This window comes from Barbus barbus (assembly GCF_936440315.1).
Source record: "Barbus barbus genome assembly, chromosome: 2".
Taxonomy (NCBI): domain Eukaryota; kingdom Metazoa; phylum Chordata; class Actinopteri; order Cypriniformes; family Cyprinidae; genus Barbus; species Barbus barbus.
Window position 1 is genome coordinate 23,569,179 of NC_136730.1, and position 26,776 is coordinate 23,595,954.

The 26,776-nt window shown below is 38.0% G+C and overlaps 1 protein-coding gene across 11 annotated transcripts in view; it reads left to right on the forward strand.

Annotated features, from left to right (window-relative positions):
- LOC306877172 (diacylglycerol kinase zeta-like) overlaps positions 1 to 26,776 on the forward strand; it is a gene marked incomplete at its 5' end in the record, with an annotated part of 144,304 nt that overhangs the window by 88,075 nt on the left and 29,453 nt on the right. For 4 of the 11 annotated variants that reach the window (XM_079428746.1, XM_079428741.1, XM_079428747.1 and 1 more), the window contains 19 exons: positions 18,686 to 18,794; positions 18,912 to 19,007; positions 19,381 to 19,458; positions 20,359 to 20,415; positions 21,732 to 21,800; positions 21,928 to 21,999; positions 22,087 to 22,203; positions 22,511 to 22,582; positions 22,700 to 22,795; positions 22,893 to 22,975; positions 23,200 to 23,260; positions 23,965 to 24,078; positions 24,230 to 24,370; positions 24,460 to 24,538; positions 24,688 to 24,743; positions 25,064 to 25,126; positions 25,408 to 25,481; positions 25,721 to 25,832; positions 25,924 to 26,123. In XM_079428746.1, the coding sequence (XP_079284872.1) occupies positions 18,686 to 18,794; positions 18,912 to 19,007; positions 19,381 to 19,458; positions 20,359 to 20,415; positions 21,732 to 21,800; positions 21,928 to 21,999; positions 22,087 to 22,203; positions 22,511 to 22,582; positions 22,700 to 22,795; positions 22,893 to 22,975; positions 23,200 to 23,260; positions 23,965 to 24,078; positions 24,230 to 24,370; positions 24,460 to 24,538; positions 24,688 to 24,743; positions 25,064 to 25,126; positions 25,408 to 25,481; positions 25,721 to 25,832; positions 25,924 to 26,123 (1,749 nt within the window). Of the gene's footprint in view, positions 1 to 13,339; positions 13,420 to 17,207; positions 18,091 to 18,685; positions 18,795 to 18,911; positions 19,008 to 19,380; positions 19,459 to 19,541; positions 19,614 to 20,358; positions 20,416 to 21,731; positions 21,801 to 21,927; positions 22,000 to 22,086; positions 22,204 to 22,510; positions 22,583 to 22,699; positions 22,796 to 22,892; positions 22,976 to 23,199; positions 23,261 to 23,964; positions 24,079 to 24,229; positions 24,371 to 24,459; positions 24,539 to 24,687; positions 24,744 to 25,063; positions 25,127 to 25,407; positions 25,482 to 25,720; positions 25,833 to 25,923; positions 26,124 to 26,776 lie in introns of those variants that run through there. The other 7 variants (XM_079428739.1, XM_079428742.1, XM_079428745.1 and 4 more) reach the window with 4 other exon arrangements.

A 26,776-nucleotide genomic window follows, 5' to 3' on the forward strand; every position in this document is an offset into this window, starting at 1 on the left:
CAAATCATCTGCGGCTTAGTTACAGTGACTCTAATCTCCTTGCTGTCTGATTCTGTCATCAACTGTTGCTGCTGTTGTTTAACAGCATTGTGTTGTATGGTCCTGTGGTTTGTAGCTGTTTAAAGCCAGGTGTTGTAATCCTGTCATTTGTTTCAGAGAGAAAAAAAAAGGATATCGCAAACTGCTGTTGTTAGCAGAACTCTTCCTAACCCTGTCAGTGAAACTCTAAAAATAGTGCACTAATGCATACACTTGAGTTTGTGTATGTTAATAAGACACCTTAGTACACCACAGTGTGAAAATAAAGGAAAGGCTTTTAACAGAGTCAAGCAAATGATTAAACTACTGCGTTTATAGGCCACTAACTGTGTATGTGAGAGAGACAGAGAGACTGTAACTTCTAGCATGCTGACAAAGAGATAACTCAGATATTTATATGCATAAACTTCTTATTTCAGACTAGATAGGCTATTTATTAAGAAAAAAGATAATAGCTTTGACCATAATTTCTGATTGCATGAGCCCCATCTGAAGCCTAAAATGCAGATGTATTGTACATTTAAGCAATGCTGTATGAGAGGCTGTGTTATATATATATATATATATATATATATATTAGTCATAGCAAAAGGGCACTGATAGGAATAAATGTTTTCATTAAGATTAAGTTGTGATTTTTACCATGGTTATGTTTTTTTTGGCACTTTAAAATTGGGTTATGAGTACAAGTGTGGACACGCACAGTTGGTGGAAATTTCTACTAAAGAAGAAAATGAGAGCAGACTAAATGAATGGAGGAACAGTGACAGCATGGGAAGAAATGAGGGAGAGGAACAGGAGCTCAGACAGTGTTAAAAACCGAGACAGGGTTAGTGAAATTCATGTTTTATAAACTCCGAAACTGTAATGTTTATATGACAGATTACATTTCCTAGACATGTATTTATGCGCACATTCTTGAAAGCAAAACACTTTTAAAATTGTATTTGTGTGCATGTGTGTATGTGTGTGTAAACATCTCTAGTAATATTATTTGGATTTTGCCAAACCAAACTAGGAAATTACCTAGTTTTCAATCACGATAATTTTTTTCATATCAGTCGATATCGATAATTATCACGATAAATGTCAAATCTTTATTTCTTTCAAGTTTAAAGCCAGAATTTTGCTCCACTTGCTAATTTTCCATAAAATAAATATCTAAATAGAAAAATTAATTTGTTAGTTTCTGCATGTTCTAATGAGTGATATTGTTTCAAATCAAGAAACAGGTTTGGGTTGCCTGATAATATTAATAATAATAATAATAATATCACTTTTTTGTCTCTTAGAAATGCACATTTGATAGTAGCTTGAGTTAGGATGCAGAGGTAAATTTTTGTTCCTTTTTAAAGTCAGTAACATCTGTAAAAATTGTACCAACCTCAGTTTCATATGGTTAAATTTATTCTGATCAAGTTTTTTTTTTTTTTTTTTTTTGTTAAGCATAAGATCTCCCATAGTAGCATACATTTAAATAAAGATAAACACAATTAAATCCACACATATAGCACCTCAATACCATGGTAAAAATATAACTATATGGTTTTTAGGTAGCCTATTTGTATGAAAAACAGTAACAGTAGTCTAAAAACATTCAGTATAAATGCATACATGCTATAGCTTTATCACAAATACAAACACTATAATTATACACCATTACTCCTGTAATAAAATTCAATGTGAATATCCCACATTTCTGCCACAATACCATGGTGCAGTGAGTGTTACTACAGTAAATCCATGGTAAATGATGGCGATGTGTAGATTGAAAAGCCTTCTGACTGTTTCTCCTGTTTGGCTATAAACTAGTTTAAATCACAGAGTCATCTGTGTTCATCGCTGAATTCAAGCGCTTCACACTGGACATAATGACAAATAATAATAATGACAAATTATGCATAAAAATATGTCTAAAAGCTGGGTCTGCTGTATCTGTGCTAATCATTAAGGCATGCCAAACCAGGAACTAGCTTCAAAGCTTTATATTTACCCCCACAAATGTTGAAAATATCCGATTACCCACGGAAAAGTGGATTTGCAGAAGTGCCAAAATAAATCAGGTTGGAGGTGGAAGATAAGGAAATATATACTATGAAATTGAAAACAGCTTCTCCTCTCATTATATGCTGTTAGTAAGAGAATATGAAGTGTGGGTAGACTCGGGTCATCTTTGCTCACATTCAGTTGTAACCTACAAGTGCCCTGCAGTGATCACCAGTGCCGAGGTAATATAGAAGAGGTCGCGTCTGACTCACCCACTCAAAAACATACTGAATTGAGTTTTTCAATGAATGTAGTTTCACCGAAATTCACAAAGGGATTTCAGAAAAGGGACACAGCAGCCCTTAAGCACACACACACACACAGGGTTATTTTTATGGCACACACTTCAGAGTTGTACTGTGATGTAGAGACAGAGGCAAGGTCAGAGCTTCACATGTATAATGGCCTGCAACAACAAGGCAGAATGCAGTCACAGCACCTGAAAGCGACTGCTGCAGCTGAGCGTTTGTATGAAACCACTGACAGCTAAAACCAACAACCAAAAGTAGGCGTTAATCTCACCAGTGCAGCTCTGCTAGCTGGCGTCTCATCTAACTTTGCTTTTCCCTCAAAACGTGCATGTGAGTGTATGTGTTTGTGTGCAGCTATTAATCAACTCCTTTCTAACCTCTCCTTCAATCTCCAAGGCCTCCTCTCATCTCCCCTCCTCTGGTAGATTGTAGTACAGTTTAACTAGCACAGGTGTCCCGTTATCTAATGCATTTGTGTGGAGAGGTGTAACCTTCACTTTACAAACAAGGCGACATTAGCACAGTTCATCTGTTCCACTGTGGATCTGAGAGAGTGTGTGTGTGTGTGTGTATGTGACACAGAGGCATGTCAGAAACTGCCTTCTGTGCTCTCATGTAAATATTTACTCAAACTGAAATGAGTCTCCGTCTCTCCCCCGCCCGTCTCTTTTGCCCTTTTTCTCTTCCTCTCTCCCTCTTTCTGTTATGTCTGTGGTGAGCTATGGTAAATTTCAGACATGTGATCGGGGGCGAAAGGCATCTAAGTAAGATTTTACATTGAAAAGCAGTATATTAAGTTGTACATCAACAGTAAATGACCAATGCAGTTTTTCTGAAAATAGGTGACAGATTTCTGAAATGGAAGCCGGGAGCATTTCCTAGTTGTGCATTGCACAATGTTAATGCAAGTTTTGGTGGCAAGAACCACACTAAATGGAGTGCATTAAAACAATGTAATCACTACTAATAGTGTAATAGTAAATCTGGGAGTTTAATTATTACAAAACCAGCAACGTTGATGCTTAGTCATTAGTGCTGTTAATAAAAGTTTTTGTTTGCATAATATATGTGTGTGTTCTGTGTATATTTATTATGTATATATAAATACACACACATGCATGTATTTTGAAAATATTTACGTTTATATTTATATTCATAAACTTTATATTATACATAAATGTTTAATATATAAACAAACATAACATATTTTTCTGAAATATATACTTTCATGCGTGTGTATTTATTTATATATATATATATATAAAATAATAAATATAAACATACATACAAATATTATGTAAACAAACTTTTGTTTTGGATGCGATTTAATCATTTGACAGCACTATAAGTCATATAATGTAGCGATTCAGTAGCTTTTATTTTATTACTGCGTGATTTCTTTATGTGTGAAATGACTATATATGCTGATTTGGTGCTCAAGAAAAATTTCTTGATTATTAATGTTGGAAACTGATACATTTTTTTTTCAAGATTCTTTAATAAGTTGAAAAAGTTGATGAAAAAGTTCAAAAGAACAACATTCATTAAATTTTTATTTAAAAAATACATTCTCTTTTTTTAAATGTGAAATTGTATTACTGTTTACTTCATGGTTATACATGCCATTTCAGAGTCATTATATTGCAAATTAAATTTTTATTGACAATTGGTTTTACGGAACCATATGAAATCAACATGAATACAAAAAGTGTGTTTTTCCTTTTGCTTATTGTCATCTCTCTTATTTGTCAGTGACCCATAAACACATAACAATTCAGTGTAGTGTGTGTGTGTGAGTGAGGGGAGACAGCTGACCGCAGACAGTTTAAGCGCTTCCTCTTTCCCATGGTCTGGGGCATAACCCGAGAGGGCCAGCACTGTCATAATCACGCACATCTCGCACACATCACACAAAATCCCTAATGGCAAACAGAAAAAAAATCAGCTGCACACAGAGAGATCAGTTTCCCTCTGGACAAGCGCACGTGCGCTCACACAACCAGTCATATACAGTGAAGCTCAGCTAACACTAGATTTCAAAGTTTTTGAAAGTTTTCACTGAGTGTGTCTGAATATCCTCCCTGTAAACTTCAGCGTCTCTTAATTGTTAATGACAACAGTTATTGCTTAAGTGTTGTGGGAGTTTTAAGTGATTAAAATAAAGACAGCCAACTGCAGAGAATTCTTAACTTGAATATTTTAGCTATGATGCTTTAAAGGGGATGAATTAAGAGAATTAATTGATCTGAGAGGATTTTAGACTGTCAGCACTGTCAAATCTCAAGAAATTGTCTCAATTTGTTCCCCTTTCAAGCGTCAGCAGCACTACAGCCATCAAATACTGCTTGTGTAACAAAATCACTGCCTTCAGCGACACATTTCAAGACCATTGCTGTCAGGGTTTAATTGTATGGTGTAAGCAACTTTCCCATTGTAATGCATAATCTGTATTGGCCTAAAGTCATACAATAGGTTAATAGTTTTGTGCTCTATAAATGTATACATTTAGTTGATTTGATTTAGTATTTGTTTAATATTTGTTGAATATCTGTAATTTGAAGGGCTGCATTCTGTCATGCAGATATTAAGCCACACTCTCAGGAAAAACAAAATGTACACAAACTGTCACTAGACTGGTTCTTGTTTAATAGGTACTAATATGTACCCTTAACAGTAAACAAGTACAACAGTGTACCCTTATAAAGCGTGCCACCCCAGTGACAGCTTTTGTACCTTTTTTGAGAGTATGTGCAATTTTCTAAATATTATGTCAAGTTCCATTTAGTTTAACTATAAAAACTATTTTGAGACCCTCAGTGTCAGCACATTAGATTCATTCAAATAAGGTCTGATGGACCATAATACAGCATTTTTAGACCAGCCAGTAGACAGCTCATCCCCTAGTTGATTTTGAAAATCTGTAGTTTTGCACACTTTTTCTTGTTTCATATTTACATACTTTCTTTCTCTGTCTCCATTTAACCTTTGCTTTCTGAAGCTCAATATTTCATGTGTTCTTTAGAGCCATTTGTTTAGTTTGGCAGTGTGAATTTGGTTCGTGCTGTTTAATGCATTTTGTTTAGAGCAGTGCCAGTTGCTTCTGGACATGCTCAGATCATTTACTCTTTAACACATCCTGACTGTGACTCAGTGTCTGTGTGTGCATGTGTTTCTAATGTTGTGAAACTGCAATTTTAAAGAAGTATAACAAACATTAATGGCTTACTGGTGGTGATAAAATCTCGAAAAAAAATCTGACGTATTATAGCACTAGGTATGGTATGTTATTGTTGTAAGCAGTTGCTAAAAATCTTGCTGGTTGGGTTACACATTTGGTATGAAAATGAATGGACACAACATTTAGTGGAAACAAAATCTGAAATGTGTATATATCTATTTTTAATAAATTGAGGTTGATGTTGCGGACAACACTAGAGATGAAGATTTCTGTGTGGACTTTTCTTTTAACAGTGTCTCATTCACAGCAAACAAACTCGTCATGCAAACAAGAGGTGGTCTTTGCTTCTCTCACAAGGCTCTTTATCGCAAATGAACAATACTGCCTTGTTAAAGCCTGCATATGCAAATAGTCATCACAACACCAGCACTCCATAGGACTGATCAATGCGCGTATTTATTCATTTATTTGTCTGATGCTCTTAGCTGTTTACTATTTTACTGTATTCATACACACAAGCGTTTGAGTTAGATCATCTTTCACCTTAGTGTCAACACTTGAGATTCGGCTAACAGCTTTTCTAATATCTCTTAAGCATAATGAAGGAAGAATTATCTATATTCTGTTAAGTTGTCAAATTTAAGCATTCACATGCAAAGTTGTGCATGACACGAGCGCATGGTAAAAAAGTAAAAAGTCATTGATGTGCTGCTATTACCAACATGCCCTAACATTTAAAGACTTCTTGCATGCTTTGTCTCATTTACCGTTGTTCATGAATTTTTTCAACTGTGTGAACTCATTTAGTTCATGAATTTTTTTAATCAATATGAATTCAAGCTCATTTCCACTATTTTTACTTTTAAATTAGCTTTGCACATAAAACACAAATCATTTAATGCTGTTAATGCTGTCATCAAATTTAATGCCAGCTATTTATTAGTTATTAGCAACAACAACAACATAAAATCAGCTTATCAGTATCAACCTAAATTTAATAATTTTAATTTTGTACTTTTTGTTTAAAACGTCCTGACTAACCTGTTTAACATTTTGCTATACCATATATAAGGTAGACAGTGGAATAGAATGTTTGTTTTGTCAATTCTGCATACGTGCAGTTTTTTTTGAAGACGTGTTAAATGTTAAGTTTCTATTTAAAGTAGCCTCTTCACCAACCTTAACCTTTAACTCCAGACCACAGCAGTTTATCATGCAATACTAACCCACCCACACACCATCTTCTCTGCCGCTTTCTTGCTCTCAGATAGGGCTTTAATCTGGTCATGGTATAAGCATTAGCTCTGCTGGATTACACACACACACACACACACACACAAAATCCAGCCCCTTAAGACACAAATGTCATCTGGTGCAGTTGTGCGTGTTCTGTTTGGAGAACAAAAAGCCTAAAATGCTTGAAAGGGTGAAGTGACAAGCTGTGTAGAGATTAATTTGAGATGTGCAGAAATGTATAGTGTCTCATTTATGATGATCACTGTGCAGAGTACAATAGCGTTATCCAGTTTGTCACAATTTGTTTCAGCAATGCCATAGTGTATGGATGTGAAATTGCTTTAGACAACCTAGTGACTTCATTTGTGTGTGTGTGTTTGCTTTACTATGAGCTAGGGGTGTGCGATATGACGATTTTTGATCGTGGACGATAAAAATGTCTCCACGATCTGCTTTTGAAGAAATATCGTAGCTACAGCGCACATTAAGTCAAATACAGTTCTGGCGCCACCGTCTCTATATACTGTACAAACGACATACAGCAGTAGAGTTACTCTGACAGGACACTGCACTTATTCGCGATCGCAAAAGTACATTATTTGCATACAAGCCTTGCTGGTTAAATGTTTAATGGTTAAAGGTTAAATGGTCTGACGTGCGCTTTTTCTGAGCGCATACACCTGAAGCACGCGCACTAAAAAGCCTGTCTAACAGCGCCTGATTACTCAACTAACTTATTTTTTGCGCTAATACTGTCAAAACACACAAGGTTTACATACAGACTCAGTTGGTTATCTCTAAAATAAAAGTAAATAGTTAAGAGAGAAACAGATGCGTGCAGCTCTTAAAGGGACAGGACACTAAACATGCTGTCGTGTCGACTGTCATTAAAGGGATAGTTCACCCTAAAATTTAATTTCTGTCATTGTGTACTCACTTACATGTTGTCCCAAACCTCTATCCAAGATAGATATTTTGAAGAATGAGGGTAACCAAACAGTTGCTGGTCCACATTGACTTTGATAGCAGGAAAGAAAAATCCTGTGGAAGTCACTGTGGCCCAGCAACTGATTGGTTTTCCACCTTCTTCAAAATAGCATTTATGTTCAGCAGAAGAAAGAAACTCATTCAGGTTTAAAACAACTTTTGAGTAAATGATGATATAAAAATAAAACATTATGACAGAATTGACAGACAGATGACTTTAGTTTTGGGGGGAACTATTCATTTAACGTTAGCAAAACAACAAAACGCAAAGAGAAAAATCACTCGCTATTCTTGACTGAAAAACACAGTTGCTTTAGGAATCAGTCTATGTAGTGTTTTATTTTTATATTTGTTCATTCAATTTCATTGAATGCTCTGCTAAATACACCTATTGTACCTGAAAATAAAGCACTGTTTGTTTTATTTGTATATTATGTGTATTTGTAATGTGTATCTTTGTTCTTATTTTTTAATAAGAAAGATAAAATGATGACAAAGATTTTTATCTTCGCCCACTTTGGCCTAAATATCTGCCATGTCTTTTTTTTTGTTTTTTGTTACCTTGAAAGGCTTTGTCGTTCTAGTTTGGCTGTAATGCTCAGACAACTTGTAAAACCAAAATAGTAAAACCAACATGACAAAGAATCGTGATAAAATCGTGAATCGTGATATTTCTAAAAAAAATTGTGATATGATATTTTTCCCATATCGCCCACCCCTACTATGAGCTAAAATATTCTATTGTGTGCTCTTCTCTCAGTCTGTAGAAATCATGCCACATTGAAAAGCAGTGATGTAATTACTTATTTAGCTGTATTTTATATCTTATTACTACTCTTGTGTCTACAATTTGTGGAATCTGCTGAAATACATTTGAATTCACTACAATGCTGTGCACTAGGCAAGTTAATAATTGATCACTTTATTGAATACCATGTAATTAAAGGGATATTCAATGATATTCTTAACTTGAGAGGTGTAAAGCATCAAACAGTGGAATGCAGTGTATTTGAGCTGATTTGAGCGTTTAATTTTGGTGCAAATTATTCATTAAAAAAGCTAATTTATAATCTGTTTTTCCAAAAAATAATAAAAGTGAAATAAGACACTGCTTTTGTCTGTGGAATGATTTCAACAATTAAAATCAATACCAGTATATTTAATATTTTCTTCCATAGCGAGAGAACAGAAAATCTAGAAGTATAAAGGTTTTTTTTTTTTTTTTTTTTTTAAATGCACCATTCAAAGAGTGGTACAAATAGTGGAAGTTAGTGGGGGTTCAATATTTCAAGGAGAGGTAGTCTCAGACAGTGGAAATCTGAGTAGAAGTGGCAGTATCAGAGGCAGTAGCAGTCTGATATTCAAGGGTAGTCTTAGAGGTAGTGTCAGTCTCATAGGCAATGTCAACCTCCAAGGCAGTGGCAGTCTCAGATTCAGTGTCATTCTTCAAGGCTCTGGGAGTCAGGGGCAGTCTCAGATGAACTGATGATCCATGGCAAAAGAAGAAGGTGGCAGAAACTACATTACTATACTATTAAATCTATTTCATTTATATCTGTAATTCTTAGTGTGAATTTTTAAAACTTTTGCGTTGTGCGATCATTATGACACATTCAATGAAGATACTTTAAATTACTGATGATATGTCTTATTAAACTTGCATGGATATGTGAAATGGCATGCCATTTATCTCTCGGTTGTCGTCTTATTTGCTTTATTGGGGGAGGGAGGGGGGGTCATTCAGCATTTTAAACAAACATCTTTCTTTAAATATCAAGATCACCATTACATCATTGAATCATAAACCAAAAACCACAGTATAACATGATACGGTACCTTTCTGGGGATCTTATCAGGAACAGCATGAAAATAAAAAAAATAACACCTAACTTTTAACAAAATCCTTACATTGTGCACTCATTGGGCACTTTACTTGATTTACTTAAATACACTGAACAAAATTATAAACGCAACACTTTTGTTTTTGCCCTAATTTGCCTTCTGGGCTGGTGTGGTTACACGTGTTCTGCGGTTGTGAGGCCGGTTGAATGTACTGCCAAATGATCTGAAACGCCTTTGGAGACGGTTTATGGTAGAGAAATTAACATTCAATTCACGGGCAACAGCTCTGGTGGACATTCCTGCAGTCAGCATGCCAATTGCACGCTCCCTCAAAACTTGCGACATCTGTGGCATTGTGCTGTGTGATAAAACTGCACATTTTAGAGTGGCCTTTTATTGTGGCCAGCCTAAGGCACACCTGTGCAATAATCATGCTGTCTAATCAGCATCTTGATATGCCACACCTGTGAGGTGGATGGATTATCTCGGCAAAGGAAAAGTGCTCACTAACACAGATTTAGACAGATTTGTGAACAATATTTGAGAGAAATAGGCCTTTTGTGTACATAGAAAAAGTCTTAGATCTTTGAGTTCAGCTCATGAAAAATCGGGGCAAAAACAAAAGTGATGCGTTTATAATTTTGTTCAGTATGTATATATTAATAATATATTTGATCAATAAATATATTTTGTTTGGTGATCCCCCCCCCCCCCCCCCCCCCCCCCCACTAGTGGTAGTATGTTTGACGTGTGTTGAGAACCAGTTAGTGCTGTAGACAATCTTGCAGACTGAATATATCAGTTTATTGAATTGTCTATGCAGTCAAGAGGACTGAAACGTACAGACAGTCTTGCAGGCTGAATATTGTCGTCAAATGAGCAGACTATTGTAGTCAATTGAGCAGAATGAATAGACACATGGGTCATATCTAAAAATTAATCAGACATCGTAAGAGACAGGAATGCATGTTTGCATATGATGGGGGGGATAATGGTGATATGCATTCCTTTGTTTTATATAAAAAATAAAAAATAAAGATTTTTTGGACAGTTTTTTTGAGATTTAAAATCTGCGATAAGTGACTAGAAGTAAATAATGTTTCACCGATATTTTGGTAAACAAACACTTTTGCCTGAAAAGGTTTTTTTTTTCTTTTGCAGTATTGTTTGCAATTTTCACCTGTCACCAGATGCATTTTGTGTGTTATTTTTGGTGAACAGGGTCAAGTATATAGCAGAATCTGACATTCAGAGAGCTTCAGAATGCAATGTCAATGATGTTCACTGTACCGCACCGTTTTTTTTAAGTCAAGATTTGGTTTAGTGAAATGATCAAATTGCAAAATACTGCAGTTTAATTATATTTTAATTATACTGATGGGCTGTTTATTTCAAAATGATGTGCTGCTCTGTGTTTGTATCATGTGCTGCACACATGTAAAAGGTGTTTTCAGCTGCTCAGTTTACAGTAAATGCTGCTACACTAAAGCTGGATTCAGACATACATTGTGAGCTGCGTGTTTTATTATGCGTTGTCCCAATGTGGTTTTCCACCAAAATAAAGGCTTAAAGGTTTAATACTTAAAGACGTAAATATTTAAGAAGTAGGCCTAATTGACAAGTAATTGACTGGCTGTTGAATTATTAAAAAATATGACACACCCGAGGTGGTAATGCATCATTTCATCAGCTAGCACTGAAGGCGAGAGAGAGCATGTGTGAATTACCTCAGTCTGTGTGGGGCTCAACAGTGTTCGGCAACCTCAGCAGCACTGACAACAAATTTCTGACATTACTATCATTTTTATGACTTGAGTAAAAAGAATTAATAATAATGAAAAAAAACATTATTTTATAGTATTATGTTTAATTGACTGGGTTCCTAAAACAACAGTGTGAGTGTAGTTGTGGCAAAGAAAAAATGGCAAACGCAAAGACATTTTTCCACTCTGCTCAGTTTGGACACTGAAAAGGTCTGAGAAGGTTCTTGTAACAGTATATCCACACTCTTAAAGGATTAGTTCACTTTAAAAAAAAACTTTTGCTGATAATTTACTCACCCCCATGTCATCCAAGATGTCCATGTCTTTCTTTCTTCAGTCGAAAAGAAATTAAGGTTTTTGATGAAAACATTTCTCCATATAATGAACTTCAATGGGACCCAAACGGTTCAAGGTCAAAATGACAGTTTCAGTGCAGCTTTAAACGATACCAGACGATGAATAAGGGTGTTATCTAGCGAAACGATCGGTCATTTCAAAAATAAATAAATTTTTTTAAGTTTTATAAGCACAAATGCTCGCCTTGCTCTGTTCTGTGATGCGCGTTCGTGACGTCACGTAATATGCAATGACGTGGAAAAGGTCACGTTGACTTAGGCGGAAGTACCGAGTCAGTAGGCTTTTTAATATTAAAACACCCAGGATACGCACACGAAATGGGCATTTTAAACGATAAACTGACACAAAGACATTTGAATATGTGTATATGGTCCTCCTTCCGCACATTTGTAAACACTGACTCGGTACTTCCGCCTAAGTCAACCGTGACCTTTTCAACGTCATTGCGTATTACGTGACGTCATGAACGCGCATCACAGAACAGAGCAAGGCAAGCATTTGTGCTTATAAAACTTAAACTTTATTTATTTTTGAAATGACCGATATTTTCGCTAGATAAGACCCTTATTCATCGTCTGGTATCGTTTAAAGCCCTTTGAAGCTGCACTGAAACTGTCATTTGGACCTTGAACCGTTTGGGTCCCATTGAAGTTCATTATATGGAGAAATGTTTTCATCAAAAACTTTAATTTCTTTTTGACTGAAGAAAGAAAGACATGGACATCTTGGATGACATGGGGGTGAGTAAATTATCAGCAAAAGATTTTTTAAAAGTGAACTAATCCTTTAAAGCATCTCTTTCTATTGGTATCAATGTGTGGTCTCTTTGTTCTTTTACCTGGATGTTTTAGCAGCAGCAATATGAGATGATTTCATATTTAGATTAAATATTTACATTTGTGGTTCAAATCATTTGCAGTAGGTAGTATGACAAAATAATCACAATACAAATTTTTGGCCAAATCTTGTAGGCCTAATATACAGTGGGGCAAATAAGTATTTGATACACTGCCGATTTTTCAAGTTTTCCCACTTACAAAGAATGGAGAGATCTGTAATTTTCATCGTAGGTACACCTCAACTTTGAGAGACAGAATATTTAAAAAAATCCAGAAAAACACATTGTATGATTTTTGAATAATTAATTTCCATTTTATTGCATGAAATAAGTATTTGATACAATAGAAAAATAGAACTTAATATTTGGTACAGAAACCTTTGTTTACAATTACAGAGGTCAGACGTTTCGTGTAGTTCTTGACCAGGTTTGCACACACTGCAGCAGGGATTTTGGCCCACTCCTCCATACAGGTCTTCTCCAGATCTTTCAGGTTTTGGGGCTGTCGCTGGGCAACACGGAGTTTCAGCTCCCTCCATAGATTTTCTATTGGGTTCAGGTCTGGAGACTGGCTAGGCCACTCCAGGACCTTGAAATGCTTCTTACGGAGCCACTCCTTAGTTGCCCTTGCTGTGTGTTTGGGGTCATTGTCATGCTGGAAGACCCAGCCACGACCCATCTTCAATGCTTTTACTGAGGGAAGGAGATTGTTCCCAAAATCTCGCGATACATGGCTCCATCCATCCTCCCCTCAATACGGTGCAGTCGTCCTGTCCCCTTTGCAGAAAAGCACCCCCAAAGCATGATGTTTCCACCCCCATGCTTCACGGTTGGGATGGTATTCTTGGGATTGTACTCATCCTCCTTCTTCCTTCAAACACGGTGAGTGGAGTTTATACCAAAAAGTTCTATTGTGGTCTCATCTGACCACATGACCTTCTCCCATGCCTCCTCTGGATCATCCAGATGGTCTTTGGCAAACTTTAGACAGGCCTGAACATGTGCTGGATTGAGCAGGGGGACCTTGCACGCGCTGCAGGATTTTAATCCATGACGGTGTAGTGTGTTACTAATGGTAACCGTTGAGACTGTGGTCCCAGCTCTCTTCAGGTCATTGACCAGGTCCTCCCGTGTAGTTCTAGACCGATCCCTCACCTTTCTAAGGATCATTGATACTCCACGAGGCGAGATCTTGCATGGAGCCCCAGTCTGAGGTGCATTGACAGTCATCTTGAATTTCTTCCATTTTCTAATAATTGCACCAACAGTTGTTGCCTTCTCACCAAGCTGTTTGCCTATTGTCCTGTACCCCATCCCAGCCTTGTGCAGGTCTACAATTTTGTCCCTAGTGTCCTTAGACAGCTCTTTGGTCTTGCCCATAGTGGAGAGGTTGGAGTCTGATTGATTGAGTGTGTGAACAGGTGTCTTTTATACAGGTAACAAGTTCAAATAGGTGCAATTAATACAGGTAATGAGTGGAGGATAGGAGGGCTTCTTAAAGACAAACTAACCGGTCTGTGAGAGCTAGAATTCTTGCTGGTTGGTAGGCAATAAAATGGAAGTTAATTATTTAAAAATCATACAATGTGATTTTCTGGATTTTTTTTGTTTAATATTCTGTCTCAAAGTATCACCAGGTAGCCGACCCTGTCTGTGTTTTTGTGACTCAGAGCAAAAATTATTAGTACCATTGTGTTCTTTCTGCACTTAGTTTGTGTTATTTGAATTCATCTCATGCTTTTTAGTTTAATGAGTCAAGTTTCCAGTTACAAGTTGGTCTAACAACCTTACCTTACATGAGTCACCAAAACCTAATTACCAGTCTCTCACGCCCTCTCTTTCCCTGCTGACTTCCCACAGACCTTTGAGCTCTATAACAGTTGAGTGTGTGTTGAGTTGTGTTTTCCCTTGAAGCAAGTTAACACTCTCTGTTGTAGGTAGGCCACGGGGGCGGCCTTTCTGAACAGACCCTCCACGCTTTTTTCTCTCTGTGCCTCCACTTCTCTGTTTCTCTGTTAGAGTGCAGTGCAGTGGATATAGTACAGGAGTATGACAGATGAAATATCAGCTCATTATATAAGGCCAGAAACACATTAACAGACATGGAACAGACTAGCCGTTTGTGTAAACATAAACTATCGTAATATATTATGAAACCTGGCAGTGTTTTCTTATTAGAAGTTAAAGTTTGGTGCATATGAACATAAAAATGAAATGGAATATTGTAACATATAAATCGAAAACACTGAGGAGCTGGAAATGAGGATATGCTCATAAAGACCTAAGGTCACAGTAACTGAGATCTGTACTATTTGTTTGGTCATTTTACTGTTAGAGCTCTTTGCAAAGTCTGTACTCTGGAAATATGTTAAATATGTTTGTATGTTACTGGGCGTGAATGCTATGGTGTACGGAACTATTGCAAAAGGGTACAGTTTGAAATCGGTGTATAAATCTGTCAATAGTGGAGGCTGCGTCTCAGTCATGCCCATACCTACTTACAGTAAAGACCACACAACCACACAAAGCCAAGTAGTACATTTCTTGATCTTTTGTCAGTTCCTGCATAATGACCTCAGTTTCCTCTCAGAGCTTAGTTCACAGTAGTACGTTTTAAAATTGTCACCTCTGGTGACCTTAGCAGTGAAAACCAAAGAGTGACACTAAAGACAGACGCACATTGTACTACCACTGTCATCTTCACATCTGATTATTCAGCAAATTTCTTAAGGAACTGAAGAGCATTTTTAGAACTTGGTAACAATGAACTTAAATCACCAATTTTTTTAAAAGTTATATTTATGGGCGTTTTCTGCCTTTATTGGGCAAGGACAGTAGTGAGCTGACAGGAAAGCATTGGGTGGGGAGAGAGGGGGGCAGGATCGGCAAAGGACCTCGAGACGGGAATCAAACTCGGGTCGCTGTGAGTGCAGTTGCGCTGTATGTCGGCACACTAACATGAAGCTAGTGGCACCGGCAAATCACCATTTGTAAATTGTTGAATAGACCTGTGAAGGTCGTATTACAGAATAACAGGGATAACAGTATAACAACCCTGCTCCAACACACCTGTCTGAAATTAACAAGTAGCCTTGAAGACCTTGATTAGCTGGTTCAGGTGTGTTTGATTGGGGTTGGAGCTGAAATCTGTAGGACAGTAGCTCTCCAGGAGCAGGGTTGAAGACCCCTGCAGTATAATATAATATACATTAGTATTTTACAGTATACTTTTATAGCCTCTGTTCATTAGATAATGAGAGACAAGCACTAGTGTCATCCACTAAGAAAGCACTTGGCTGTCACTTTAAAATCTCGCTTAAATTAACTTAATGTCATTGATATAGTCACAGACTGTTTATGGAATATGCATTCCATAAATGGCAGAATGACTTTTTTTCTTTATCGTTTATTTGCATTGCAGAATAATGTGTCAGTCATGTGGTGTATTTTTGACAAACACTTACTCACTGGTGACCTTTAACAGTGTGGGAAACTGATAACAGGCCTGTGAGCTCACATGACTTATGAAAATTTAAGTTCTTTTTCAAACTAGAACAAACTGTGGTGCTTGAGTTATGCACAACTTTTTTTAAAGGCTGCAGAAATAAATCCACATAGTTCCTGCGTTGTTTATACTCTGTAGTACTTAATTTGTCTGTGTTTAATTACAAAAATAGTTTTTTTCATTAGATTCCACTGTTTTTATTATCTCTTGTTAAATATAGAGAAACCGTATACTAGACTGTTTTATCTGATAGTAATGTAGGTGGTCTTTTCATATGAATGTGCTAAACTTATTATGAGCATTAATCTCATTTTGCTCATTAAGTGTTCCACAGCATGTTTATTCTGACATATTTAGCTGCATATCATTATGATTAGGATAATGTGTTTGAAGAGTTAGTGTTTCGTGTTTTAAGGCCTTGTTCAGAATGTCAGTCCAAATCCTATTTTTGTGCATATCCGATAGGAATCGGATCATATTTTGGCAATTGCAAACAGCAAAAAATCTCATGAAATATTATTTTTTCACATCAGTTTCAAGCTATATGTAGTTTGAAATCCTATTCAAACCGCTTTTCTGGAAACCCACTTCAGTCTGACCGCTCAGATGAGATTTAGTGTAGCTTTTTTCATGCCGTATAAAGTGTAAACACATCAGACGTTGTTTGTAGAAAACATGTAGAAGTCTCTCTGTGGGATCAGAAAGAGTGAGAGCGGAGATGACTTCTATAAATATCGCTGTCAGATACACTTTCTCCAGGTAACATTACCTGAGCCCAGTCAGGTATATCATGACCACATTATACTCCTCAATCAATTGTTATCGTATGTCGTCCAGTTACGTAGCATTGCTGATTAAAGGAGGTTTCATTTGCTTGGTTACGATTCAGACAGGTACTCGGATACAGAGGATTTAGATGCCTAGGGCAGATGGTTTTCTTCAGCTTCATCTGAGCTCCTAAATAAGTCACACAGGTGAGACAAATAGAGTTGATTGGCATTGAATAGCACTGAATAGAAACTGATTGGAGTGATTAATGGTGGTCACTGTTATTTCAAAAAAGGTCAAAGGAACAGCACTGCATGCATGGAGACAGTCGGACCAGATTCATGTATGTGTTATCTGTGTATTGTATGCGCTGACCAACTCGCTCTTGCACCCACAGCGTCCTCTGGGGAAGACATCAGTCGTGGCGTATAGCGTCTGCTCTTATCACCGAGTCCAATGGATGCATTGTTTGGCCTGCGGTTCAGACGGAAAACTTGTGAGCCAAGCGGACACAAGCGCTCCAGCGTGTCACTTCCTGCAAGTAAAGCGCGCCGGCGCTCCAGCGTGGGCCTGCCGTCAGCTGGTCTGGCTCAGAGACGCAGGTCTAGCGTTCAGCTCCAAACCAGCAACATGCCGACGGGAATCATACAATGCAGAAGAGGACACTTCACCCGAAGGAGGTCGAGTGGTGCGACGGCCTGCCTGCCCCCACGATTTGCTATCCGACGGAGACAGGCTGCCAAACACCGTAGCATTCACGCCCAGCTCCTGGGCCCATCACTGCTCTTGGCTAGCGTGGTGCAAATGAGTGAATATCACGAAACTGAGAATAAGAGAGCAGAAGAATACTCCTCTCTCTCTGGTAGTGACTGTAGCCAGGAGGAGCTCAAGCAAGCAGGGATGGACTTAGAGTCGGACTCTGATAAGTGTATGTCGTGGTTGGCTCAGGGTTTGTTGACGGGAGAAAGTATTCAGCCCCGCCCCCTCATTCGTGCCCCACGTTGCCTGCGGCGAAACTCCTCACACCTACTTCCTGCTGAGGCCGTTTACCGGAGCCCAGCCTCTTATGGGCTGTATGGCCGTTACCGTAGGACCAGTCAGGCACAGGGTCTGTCTAATGTAGGTGGATTGTGGGCAGGGAGGCAAAATTCTCTTGCAGCTCGAGGATCAGTTGCACTGTACAGGACGAGCTCCCCTTGCTGGCCAGATCTTGGTCTTTCACACACACTGCAGGAAACCTACTACAACCCACAGATTGACACATGGAGTGCGTTCCTCTCGTATGTAGAGCCCTAACTACAGCTGTATGCCTTAGTATGTGTGTGTTTGTACCAGAAGCTATTTGGACTTTGCTATCACTTTTTGTTGCTGTGGGTATGTGAGAGCATATATGTCTCTCTTGTCGCTTTTAGAAAAAAAACATTTTTATCAGCACTACATAATTTCAACCCCAAAGTGAATGACCTTAATGCTAGCCTTAGCACTCCAATGGTAATTCCAATATATGTGATAAGTAAGGAACTTCATCTCTTGTATTCTTTCAGATAATTTGAAACAATAGTGAACTATTCCTTTAATTGTAGATGATTGTCAGTGTCAGTTTGGAGTGCAGCTGAACACAAAGTTTCAATGTTTCTCTTTCACATTTACTGTAATTTTACTCTGTACTTGAATTTTTCAAATTGAAACATCTCTCTTCTCCTTTTTTATGGTTTACGTGTGACGCACACTGTTAAACAACAGTACTCTGAATGTTTTGTTTTGTTTGACACTTTTACTGGTCTTCTTTGTGTATGTGTGGCTATACATTGAGTTTGTGTTTATCGTTTTTACTTGATGTTTTATGGGACCTGTCTGTTTTGTGTTTGTTTGTAGGAAGGCCATTGCCAAGTCTGGTCTCCAGCACCTCTCATGCCAGCCCAGTGCTGCAGTGTTGGCCAAGGGGGAAACGGACAGAGAAATCCGCAGCACAGTGGACTGGAGTGTGAGTAACACAAACCCAAATAATCTAGACTTCAGATCTCTCTTCATTGTACTCTTGATAGAGCTACAGTTTCTTTCTCTGGTTTCACATTTAATTTGATGCTTTGTATTTGAGTAGGAATCAGCTCTGTACGGAGAGCACATCTGGTTCGAGACGAATGTCTCTGGGGACTTCTGTTACGTCGGAGAACAGCACTGTTACGCCAAATCCCTGGTCAGTGTGTTTTATAGTAATGTCAGTATATGTCCCTCTTTAAGAAAGTAAATAGTGGGGCAAAAGTGAGATGCGACAAATTTTGGATTCGAGAGAATAAAGGATGGTATAATATACAGCAAAATGGTGATCGAGAATATAGAAATAAATGGAAGTTAAAGGGGGAAAAAGAGAATCTCTCAATTGCACATTTCTCTTTTTCGCTCATAGTTTCTCTCTTAGTGAAATGATGCCCCCTGGTGGCTGGCTTGCAGAATGCATCACATTATTTCAATTTTCAAATTATGTGCATTAAATCATGATTTAGTTATTTTGATTGTTTTGTATTTTGTATCAGAGTAAATCTAATTTCTCTTTTTCCTGGTTTTCACAGCAAAAGTCTGTTGCTCGGAAAAAGTGTGCTGCTTGCAAGATTGTAGTTCACTCCATCTGCATTGAACAGCTGGAAAAGGTGAGTCCCGTTACCAGTGGCAACACTGAGGTAGAGACATGATTTGGCACTGCATCACAGACCATACGTGTTCCTCCCTTCAGTTATTGGACTGGAATGCTCCGCCCCAAGGGGAGGGGCTTGATGAGGTGCCTCTCAAAGACCCATCATTCAGAGTGAGAAACCCTCTAGCTTTTTCTCAGACTCGGCTGGGGCTAATGGATCACTCACACATCTGATCTTTGTAAAGACTGGTGACTGTCTGGCCTGATAAACCTAGAACCGCCAAATAACAGAATCCTGTTAACATCTGGAGCCACTTTAGCTCTCAGTCCATCCAGCCTGTGAACGGATCATCCAATTTTTTTTTTTTTAATAACTTAATTGGCTTGAAGTTAAGACAATATCTGGTTTAACCATGCAATTCAGAAAGGTTTTCTTGCCAGACATATTCTTTTTCTTATTAGTACCTTAATCACTATCAGTGTTATTGGGCAAGTCATTGTCGGGTTGGTGGAGTTTTATTTTATCCACGAGGCACAGATTCTGTGTGCTCAGTATTTAATCTGGCTGGTGACTTCATGGTATGTGGGGCTGATTGTGGTGAAATGATGTTTGATCAGGGATGATTTTAATCATACTTCACACTAATCAGTTTAACAAACTCGGAGAAGACATAAAGGCAAGTGGTGCTTCTGGTTTTTGTTCTGTTCTCATATACGCTTTTAAAATTCCAAAATTTCTTTTTCCCTCTTTAGAAGTATTGAGCTCAGTTGGGAATCTCCAAATCTGAGCATGTTTTCTGGAAAACAATACATCAGTTTGTGGTTTTGATGAGCTACTGTATGTTTCATTCTTAGGATTTAAATTAGGGCAACTACTGAATCGTATTGTAGAAATAAGACTTTCATTTTCTTTCAGATAAACTTCAGATGTAAACCATCTTTCAGGGAGTCCGGTTCACGGAACATCCGGGAAGTGAGTTTCTTCTTTTCCTCTTCTTTCCTTTATTTTCTAAATATCTCTCCCATTCTGCCTGTTTTCCAATTCTGTCAAACTTATTGCTGTAAAACCTTCATAGCTCGATATAAACAGCCAACAGCAGTCTGCTAAGAGACAGTTTTCTCATCAGTGTCTTTTTATTATTTATCAATTAAATTTTAAGATAAGTTCCTTTGTAAGTTTAAGATTTATAAGTAGCTGTCTTAATGAACCCAGACTGTTTTACACACACACTTTAGGGGCAGGTGCTGTTTGCTGTTTAAATCTTTCTTTTACCCTTTTTACCCTCTGTTTTCCTTTTTACACGTCCCCTATGTTGCTCTCACTGCTGTAATCCATCCCTCGTCTCCTCATCCCTGTCCTTCCATTGCACTTCTGCTCCCTCTGTGTGCCCTGTCTCTTCCTGTTTCCCATCTTGCCTTGGTGGGTTAGCATACCTGGCGACGCAGAGCTTTCAGAGGTCGCCATGCTTTGGAGCAAATGAGAGGTGCTGCAGCTAAATGTAGTGCGCACACCTCTATCACACAGGTATCACACACTCTTTCACACAGCTTGGGATGACTCCTTTACTTGGCTAAATGAGGGCTTGTGCATTTCTGTTGTTTTTAAATAGATATAATTACAATTACTACAAACTAACTGGTTAGTTAGGATTATAATTATTTTGTGTTTACAACAAATAGATAACGATCCACAAAAAAAGTTAGTATATGTAAATGAACACTGTGCGAAAGTTTCAAATCTGTTCGTACTGTCTGAAGTAATGGAAGTGTGTCAGAAATTGAACAGTGCCTTGTAGTTATTATAAGGGGAATTACAGTGCTCTCTATTTTCTGTAATCACATCACATCTGTGCCACTCACGTCTGGTACAGACATTGTGTAAGCCCAAACTATAACACTTAACCCTAAAAGACAACATAAAACTGCAAAAACTTGTATTATTAATTTATACTTAATTTTTATAGCTTAAAAAAACTGAATTATCTTTCATATGGGTATGTCTAAGGGAGTTTGTACCCAAAGTATTTAAGTATTAATTTTCCATCACTCATACAGGCATTTCATCATGGTGTTCAACTCATTTACAGACATTTTGAATACATCTCCAGAGTTTTTCTGTTCTCATGATTTCTGTTTTGCTGTCTGCTCCTTCAGATTTGATCTCTATGCCCCACAGCATAACCCCACAACATTACTCTTTTGATGTGCCATTTTAGCACAGATTGTCATAATCTGTGGATGGCACAGCTATATGAGGTCTTATGTTCTATTTTTTTTTTTTTATGGCAGCCAGCAATAGTGCGACATCACTGGGTCCATCGGAGAAGACAAGAGGGCAAATGCAAACAGTGTGGAAAGGTGGGTATAATGGATCGCAAGTGTTCAGACATAATGTGTTTGAGACATTATATGTATTACATGTACATTTCAAAAGGCTAATGAATGAAGTCTAAAGTTTATAACAGAATCTGATCTCCACCTACAGGGGTTTCAGCAGAAATTTGCCTTTCACAGTAAAGAGATTGTAGCCATTAGCTGCTCCTGGTGCAAACAAGCAGTAAGTCTCTCAGGCTATATGCAAGAGTGTGTTTTCATGAGTATGTAAATGTGTGTAACGTTCCTCTCTTTCTCTGTCTGTCTGCAGTATCATAATAAGGTGACATGCTTTATGCTGCAGCAGATAGAAGAACCGTGTTCATTAGGAGCACATGCCGCCGTTATAGTACCTCCTACCTGGATCATACGGGTTCGCCGACCTCAGGTATTAAACACATTGCTTCTCTATTAGGGTTGTTGGGCAGTTGTATGGGAAACATACACAAACTGAATTAGATAATGAATTGAATTTGGTGGCTGTGTATATTATTAAGCAGTGCTATCAGCATCTCTATGGCTAAATTAAATGTAAAATGTGAGTTGTAAACATCTTCGGTAGAAACCCCAAGGCATTCTGGCTGAAATTTCTACACATTTTCAAATCACGGTGTAGTATTACATTGTGTTTTTAACGAATGTGATTTCGTTGTGGAGTGCTATTGTAATGTTATTGTGCTACTTTTTAATCGTAGTCCTCGCTAAAGTCGAGCAAAAAGAAGAAACGAACATCTTTCAAACGCAAATCCAGCAAGAAGGGAGCTGAGGTATGAGTACAACCAAGTAATTGTTTAGTTTGACAGAGGATGATTCAATTAAACAAGCAACTTTTTGGGGGGATTTTACATCTTCACCCCAGTCTCTCTCTTTTTCTTCTTTACCAGGAGGCTCGATGGAAGCCCTTCATTGTGAGACCTATTCCCTCTCAACTCATGAAGCCACTGCTGGTGTTTGTAAACCCAAAGAGTGGAGGAAACCAGGTATTACTATTACAAGCTATAGAAAAAATAAGAATTATTTAATTATAATTAAATAAAACATAAAAATAATAATCCCAACTCTCTCATTTTCTCTCAGGGAGCTAAAATCATCCAGTCCTTTCTGTGGTATCTGAACCCTCGGCAGGTTTTTGATCTCAGTCAGGGGGGTCCTCAGGAAGGGTCAGTACCTGCATGTGGAATACTTCACCACAGGGGTTCCCTGTTTTTATCCGAACCTCTTTAACCGTTTTTCTTTTAAGCTTTTCATCAACAACAGCAGTTAGTTCCATCAAAGTTCGTAGGGTAGCCCTGCTGCAGAAGAACAATATTATCTGTCCCATTGTTATGATAATATAAGATGATTTGATATTTTTATGTATATTCATTCTTTTTATATATTTTAGCTTGGAGATGTATCGCAAAGTTCACAACTTGAGAATTTTGGCCTGTGGTGGGGATGGCACGGTGAGTGATTTAGTGTGTGCGTGTCTATATGTGACAAAATAATCTGCTAACAAATAGTCTGTGATCACCTTTTGAAGATGTTAGGCGAATGGATGGTATAGGAATTATGAACCCCTCCAGCAGGAGGCGGCACTGCAGTCTTATCTTCCAGCCTGTGAGTGGCACGAGAGATGATTCTTTTGAGTCATAATACTATTCACTATTCAGATGAATCATGTGTTTGAGGAGTTTTCTGACATATAGTGCTGATGTGTGTGTCCTGGTTTACCCCATGCTGTCACATCTCCGTAATCCGTTTGTGTGAGTAATTAAGAGTGTTAAAGTGGAATCTGAACGCAGTCATATTTCATACCCTGACTTTGATCCATGAGAGGGAAGTTTGTGAATAATGCCTTAAGCACAACTGAAATAAGGAGTTTTAATCCACCCTTCCCATCACTCGTCTTACACCCTGGAGTTAAACACTCCCTATATTCATATTTTCATGTGTTTTTCTGTGAGGTTCTCTAGGATTGATGTGATTTTACAAAACAAGATGTCTAACTCTAACTTGTTTGTTATTTAGGTGTTATATTATTAGCCATACATGTATCGATTTTTATGTATTTTGTTTAAATGTTTTTTGAACATTTTGTGCATTTCTCTTTGTCTCTCTCTTTCACATGTACACACACACACTCACGTTAACTGATTCTTTGTCTCAGGTGGGCTGGATTTTATCCGCTCTTGATCAGCTGCAATTAAACCCTTCTCCTGCTGTGGCAGTACTTCCTTTGGGCACGGGAAATGACCTCGCTAGGACGCTAAACTGGGGTGGGGTGAGTGGTACTTCGGTTTGAACTCTGCTCTGTCAGACACATTCATTCCAAACATCAGTCTAAATTTTATTGTAATTCATGTAGCATAGTCTCATCCATTTATAGAATGGTTTGCTAAATGGGCATATTTTGTACAACTTTATGCACGTAGGGTTACACAGATGAACCTCTGAGTAAAATCCTATCTCACGTTGAGGATGGGAATATTGTACAGCTGGATCGATGGAATCTTATTGTGAAGCCCAACCCAGAGGCGGGGCCAGACGAAAGAGATGAGCAGGTGACAGACAAGGTACAGTAAGAGCTCCACCTGCAGTGTTGTTTCTGTTTGTATCAGTGTGTAAGCAGCTGAAGAGTGACTGATGTTTCTCTGCTCCGCAGCTCCCTTTGGACATCTTCAATAATTACTTCAGCCTTGGGTTTGATGCTCATGTGACTTTAGAGTTCCATGAATCCCGAGGTTGGTGTAAGGCACTATTCTGTCATATAAATGTGACTATTTAATAACACGACAGTGGCTGTGTAAGAGTTGAGGCTTGAGTCCATCTGCAAGGTCAGATTTATTGGTGCTAATGGAGATTAATTTTGGTTTGTCCTCTTACTCTTCAGAGGCCAACCCTGAGAAATTTAACAGCCGATTCAGAAACAAAATGTTCTATGCAGGGGTAAGTGAAACACAAAGTCAAACAGCCGAGTCCTCTGAAAGTGCTCATTTTCATCCTGTCAGTTTAATCTAATTGTAAATGATTAATCCGTGCATGTTGTTTTTTTTTTACTTTTGTCATTGTCATTTTTAATCAGAATATCGTAACTGGACTTCCAGTATGCTGGACTTCTCTAATCATTTAGTCCACCTTATCTCCACCTCTTTCTTACAGTCAACTTATAGCTAACATTCAGATTTGCCAATCAATAAACAAGTGACAGTGATAGTGACAGTGAGTTGGTGGTGACTGAAGTGCAAATGATTTTCCTTTTTCTACAGACAGCGTTTTCTGATTTCTTGATGGGCAGCTCCAAAGACCTGGCAAAACACATTAGAGTGGTGGTGCGTATAGAGATGAACTAAACAAAGAACGCTTTGTGCAGAACAAGAGGAGAAATATGTGTGCATGCCTGTGTGTGGTTTGAAATGCAAATGAAGTATGCTGTGTTTTTTTAGGTTTGACTCTAAGTCTCTGTTTTTGCATGTTTGTTTGTTTGTTTGCATTTCTTCCTCCTGGGCTTTAGCACTGAGAGATAGTTGCAACCTTTTTTCTGCTGACTGTTGGTTTGTTTTGCTGACGTATTCAGTTTATACCACTTTCTTCTCTTTTTCATTCTCTGTAGTGTGACGGCACAGATTTGACCTCTAAAGTGCAGGATTTGAAGCTGCAATGCCTGGTCTTCCTCAATATCCCCAGGTAACACACCAAATCTTTTTCTGTGATTTGTTCTTTTACGCTACCGTTCAAAAGTTTGAAGCCTGTAAGATGTTTTTGAAAGAGGTAAACAGTAAATACTCTGAAATATTTGTACAATTTAAAATAAATGTTTTCTATTTGAATGTATTTAAAAATGTGTTCCTGTGATGGCAAAGCTGAATGTTCTACATAAATCTGTGTGAAGAGTCTGCATGATTGTATATTCATGTTAATCCCAGGTACTGTGCGGGCACTATGCCATGGGGCAATCCAAGCGAACATCATGACTTTGAGCCTCAGCGTCATGATGATGGCTGCATTGAGGTCATTGGATTCACAATGACGTCACTGGTATGTTTCACCTACCTGAAATAGTTTGAGGTGAGTTTTTATAGTATGACTGGTGAATTTACAGTCTCTGTATTGTTTGTTATGACTGTAGGCCACGCTGCAAGTCGGAGGTCATGGTGAGAGGTTAAATCAGTGTCGTGAAGTCACCCTCACCACCTTTAAGTCAATCCCCATGCAGGTGGATGGTGAGCCTTGCAAACTAGCTCCATCTGTTATTCACATCTCCCTGAGAAACCAGGCCAACATGGTGCAGAAAACCAAGAGACGCACATCAATACCACTGCTCAATGAGTGAGTGCAACATATGGATGCTGTGTGTATATTATGGCTGTCTCGATTCATATATATGTATATGTATGTATGTGTATGTATGTTTGTGTGTGTGTATTAGATTTACTACAAGGGTACCGTGGCAAACTTTAAAAAAATCCTGTAAAGTCGAAATTCATCTTTAACTTTGTCTCTTTTGTGTTTTCTCTTTTCGGCCAATTAATCCCACTGAAAATAAGAGTGTTAAGAGGCAGACAGAGAGTTATTAACTATAATTGAACAAAAAGAACTTATTTAGGGTGTCTAACACTACGGCAACTTTTCTCGGCTGTGGTATCTCCGGCGATGTGACGTTTTGTGTGGCAGTAGTAATGTTATTGCTGCTGGATTTAATCAGTAACTGGTGTATGATTATTTACAATATTATCGTGTGAAGTATTAACATAATATGAAATATCACGGTTATCACCAGTACCGGTATATAGCAAAACGCCGGGTCTGTGTGTTATATCAAGGAAAAGGTCTGCAATTTCTGATTGAGATTTAAAGAGCATGACTGCTCTTTAAAAGGGCGCAGCACCAAAATGTGTGTTGACACACACATACATTTATTTGGTATGAGCTGATGTTTAAAAAATGGTCTGAGTAGGCAGAAAGTTAAACTGCTGGATTGA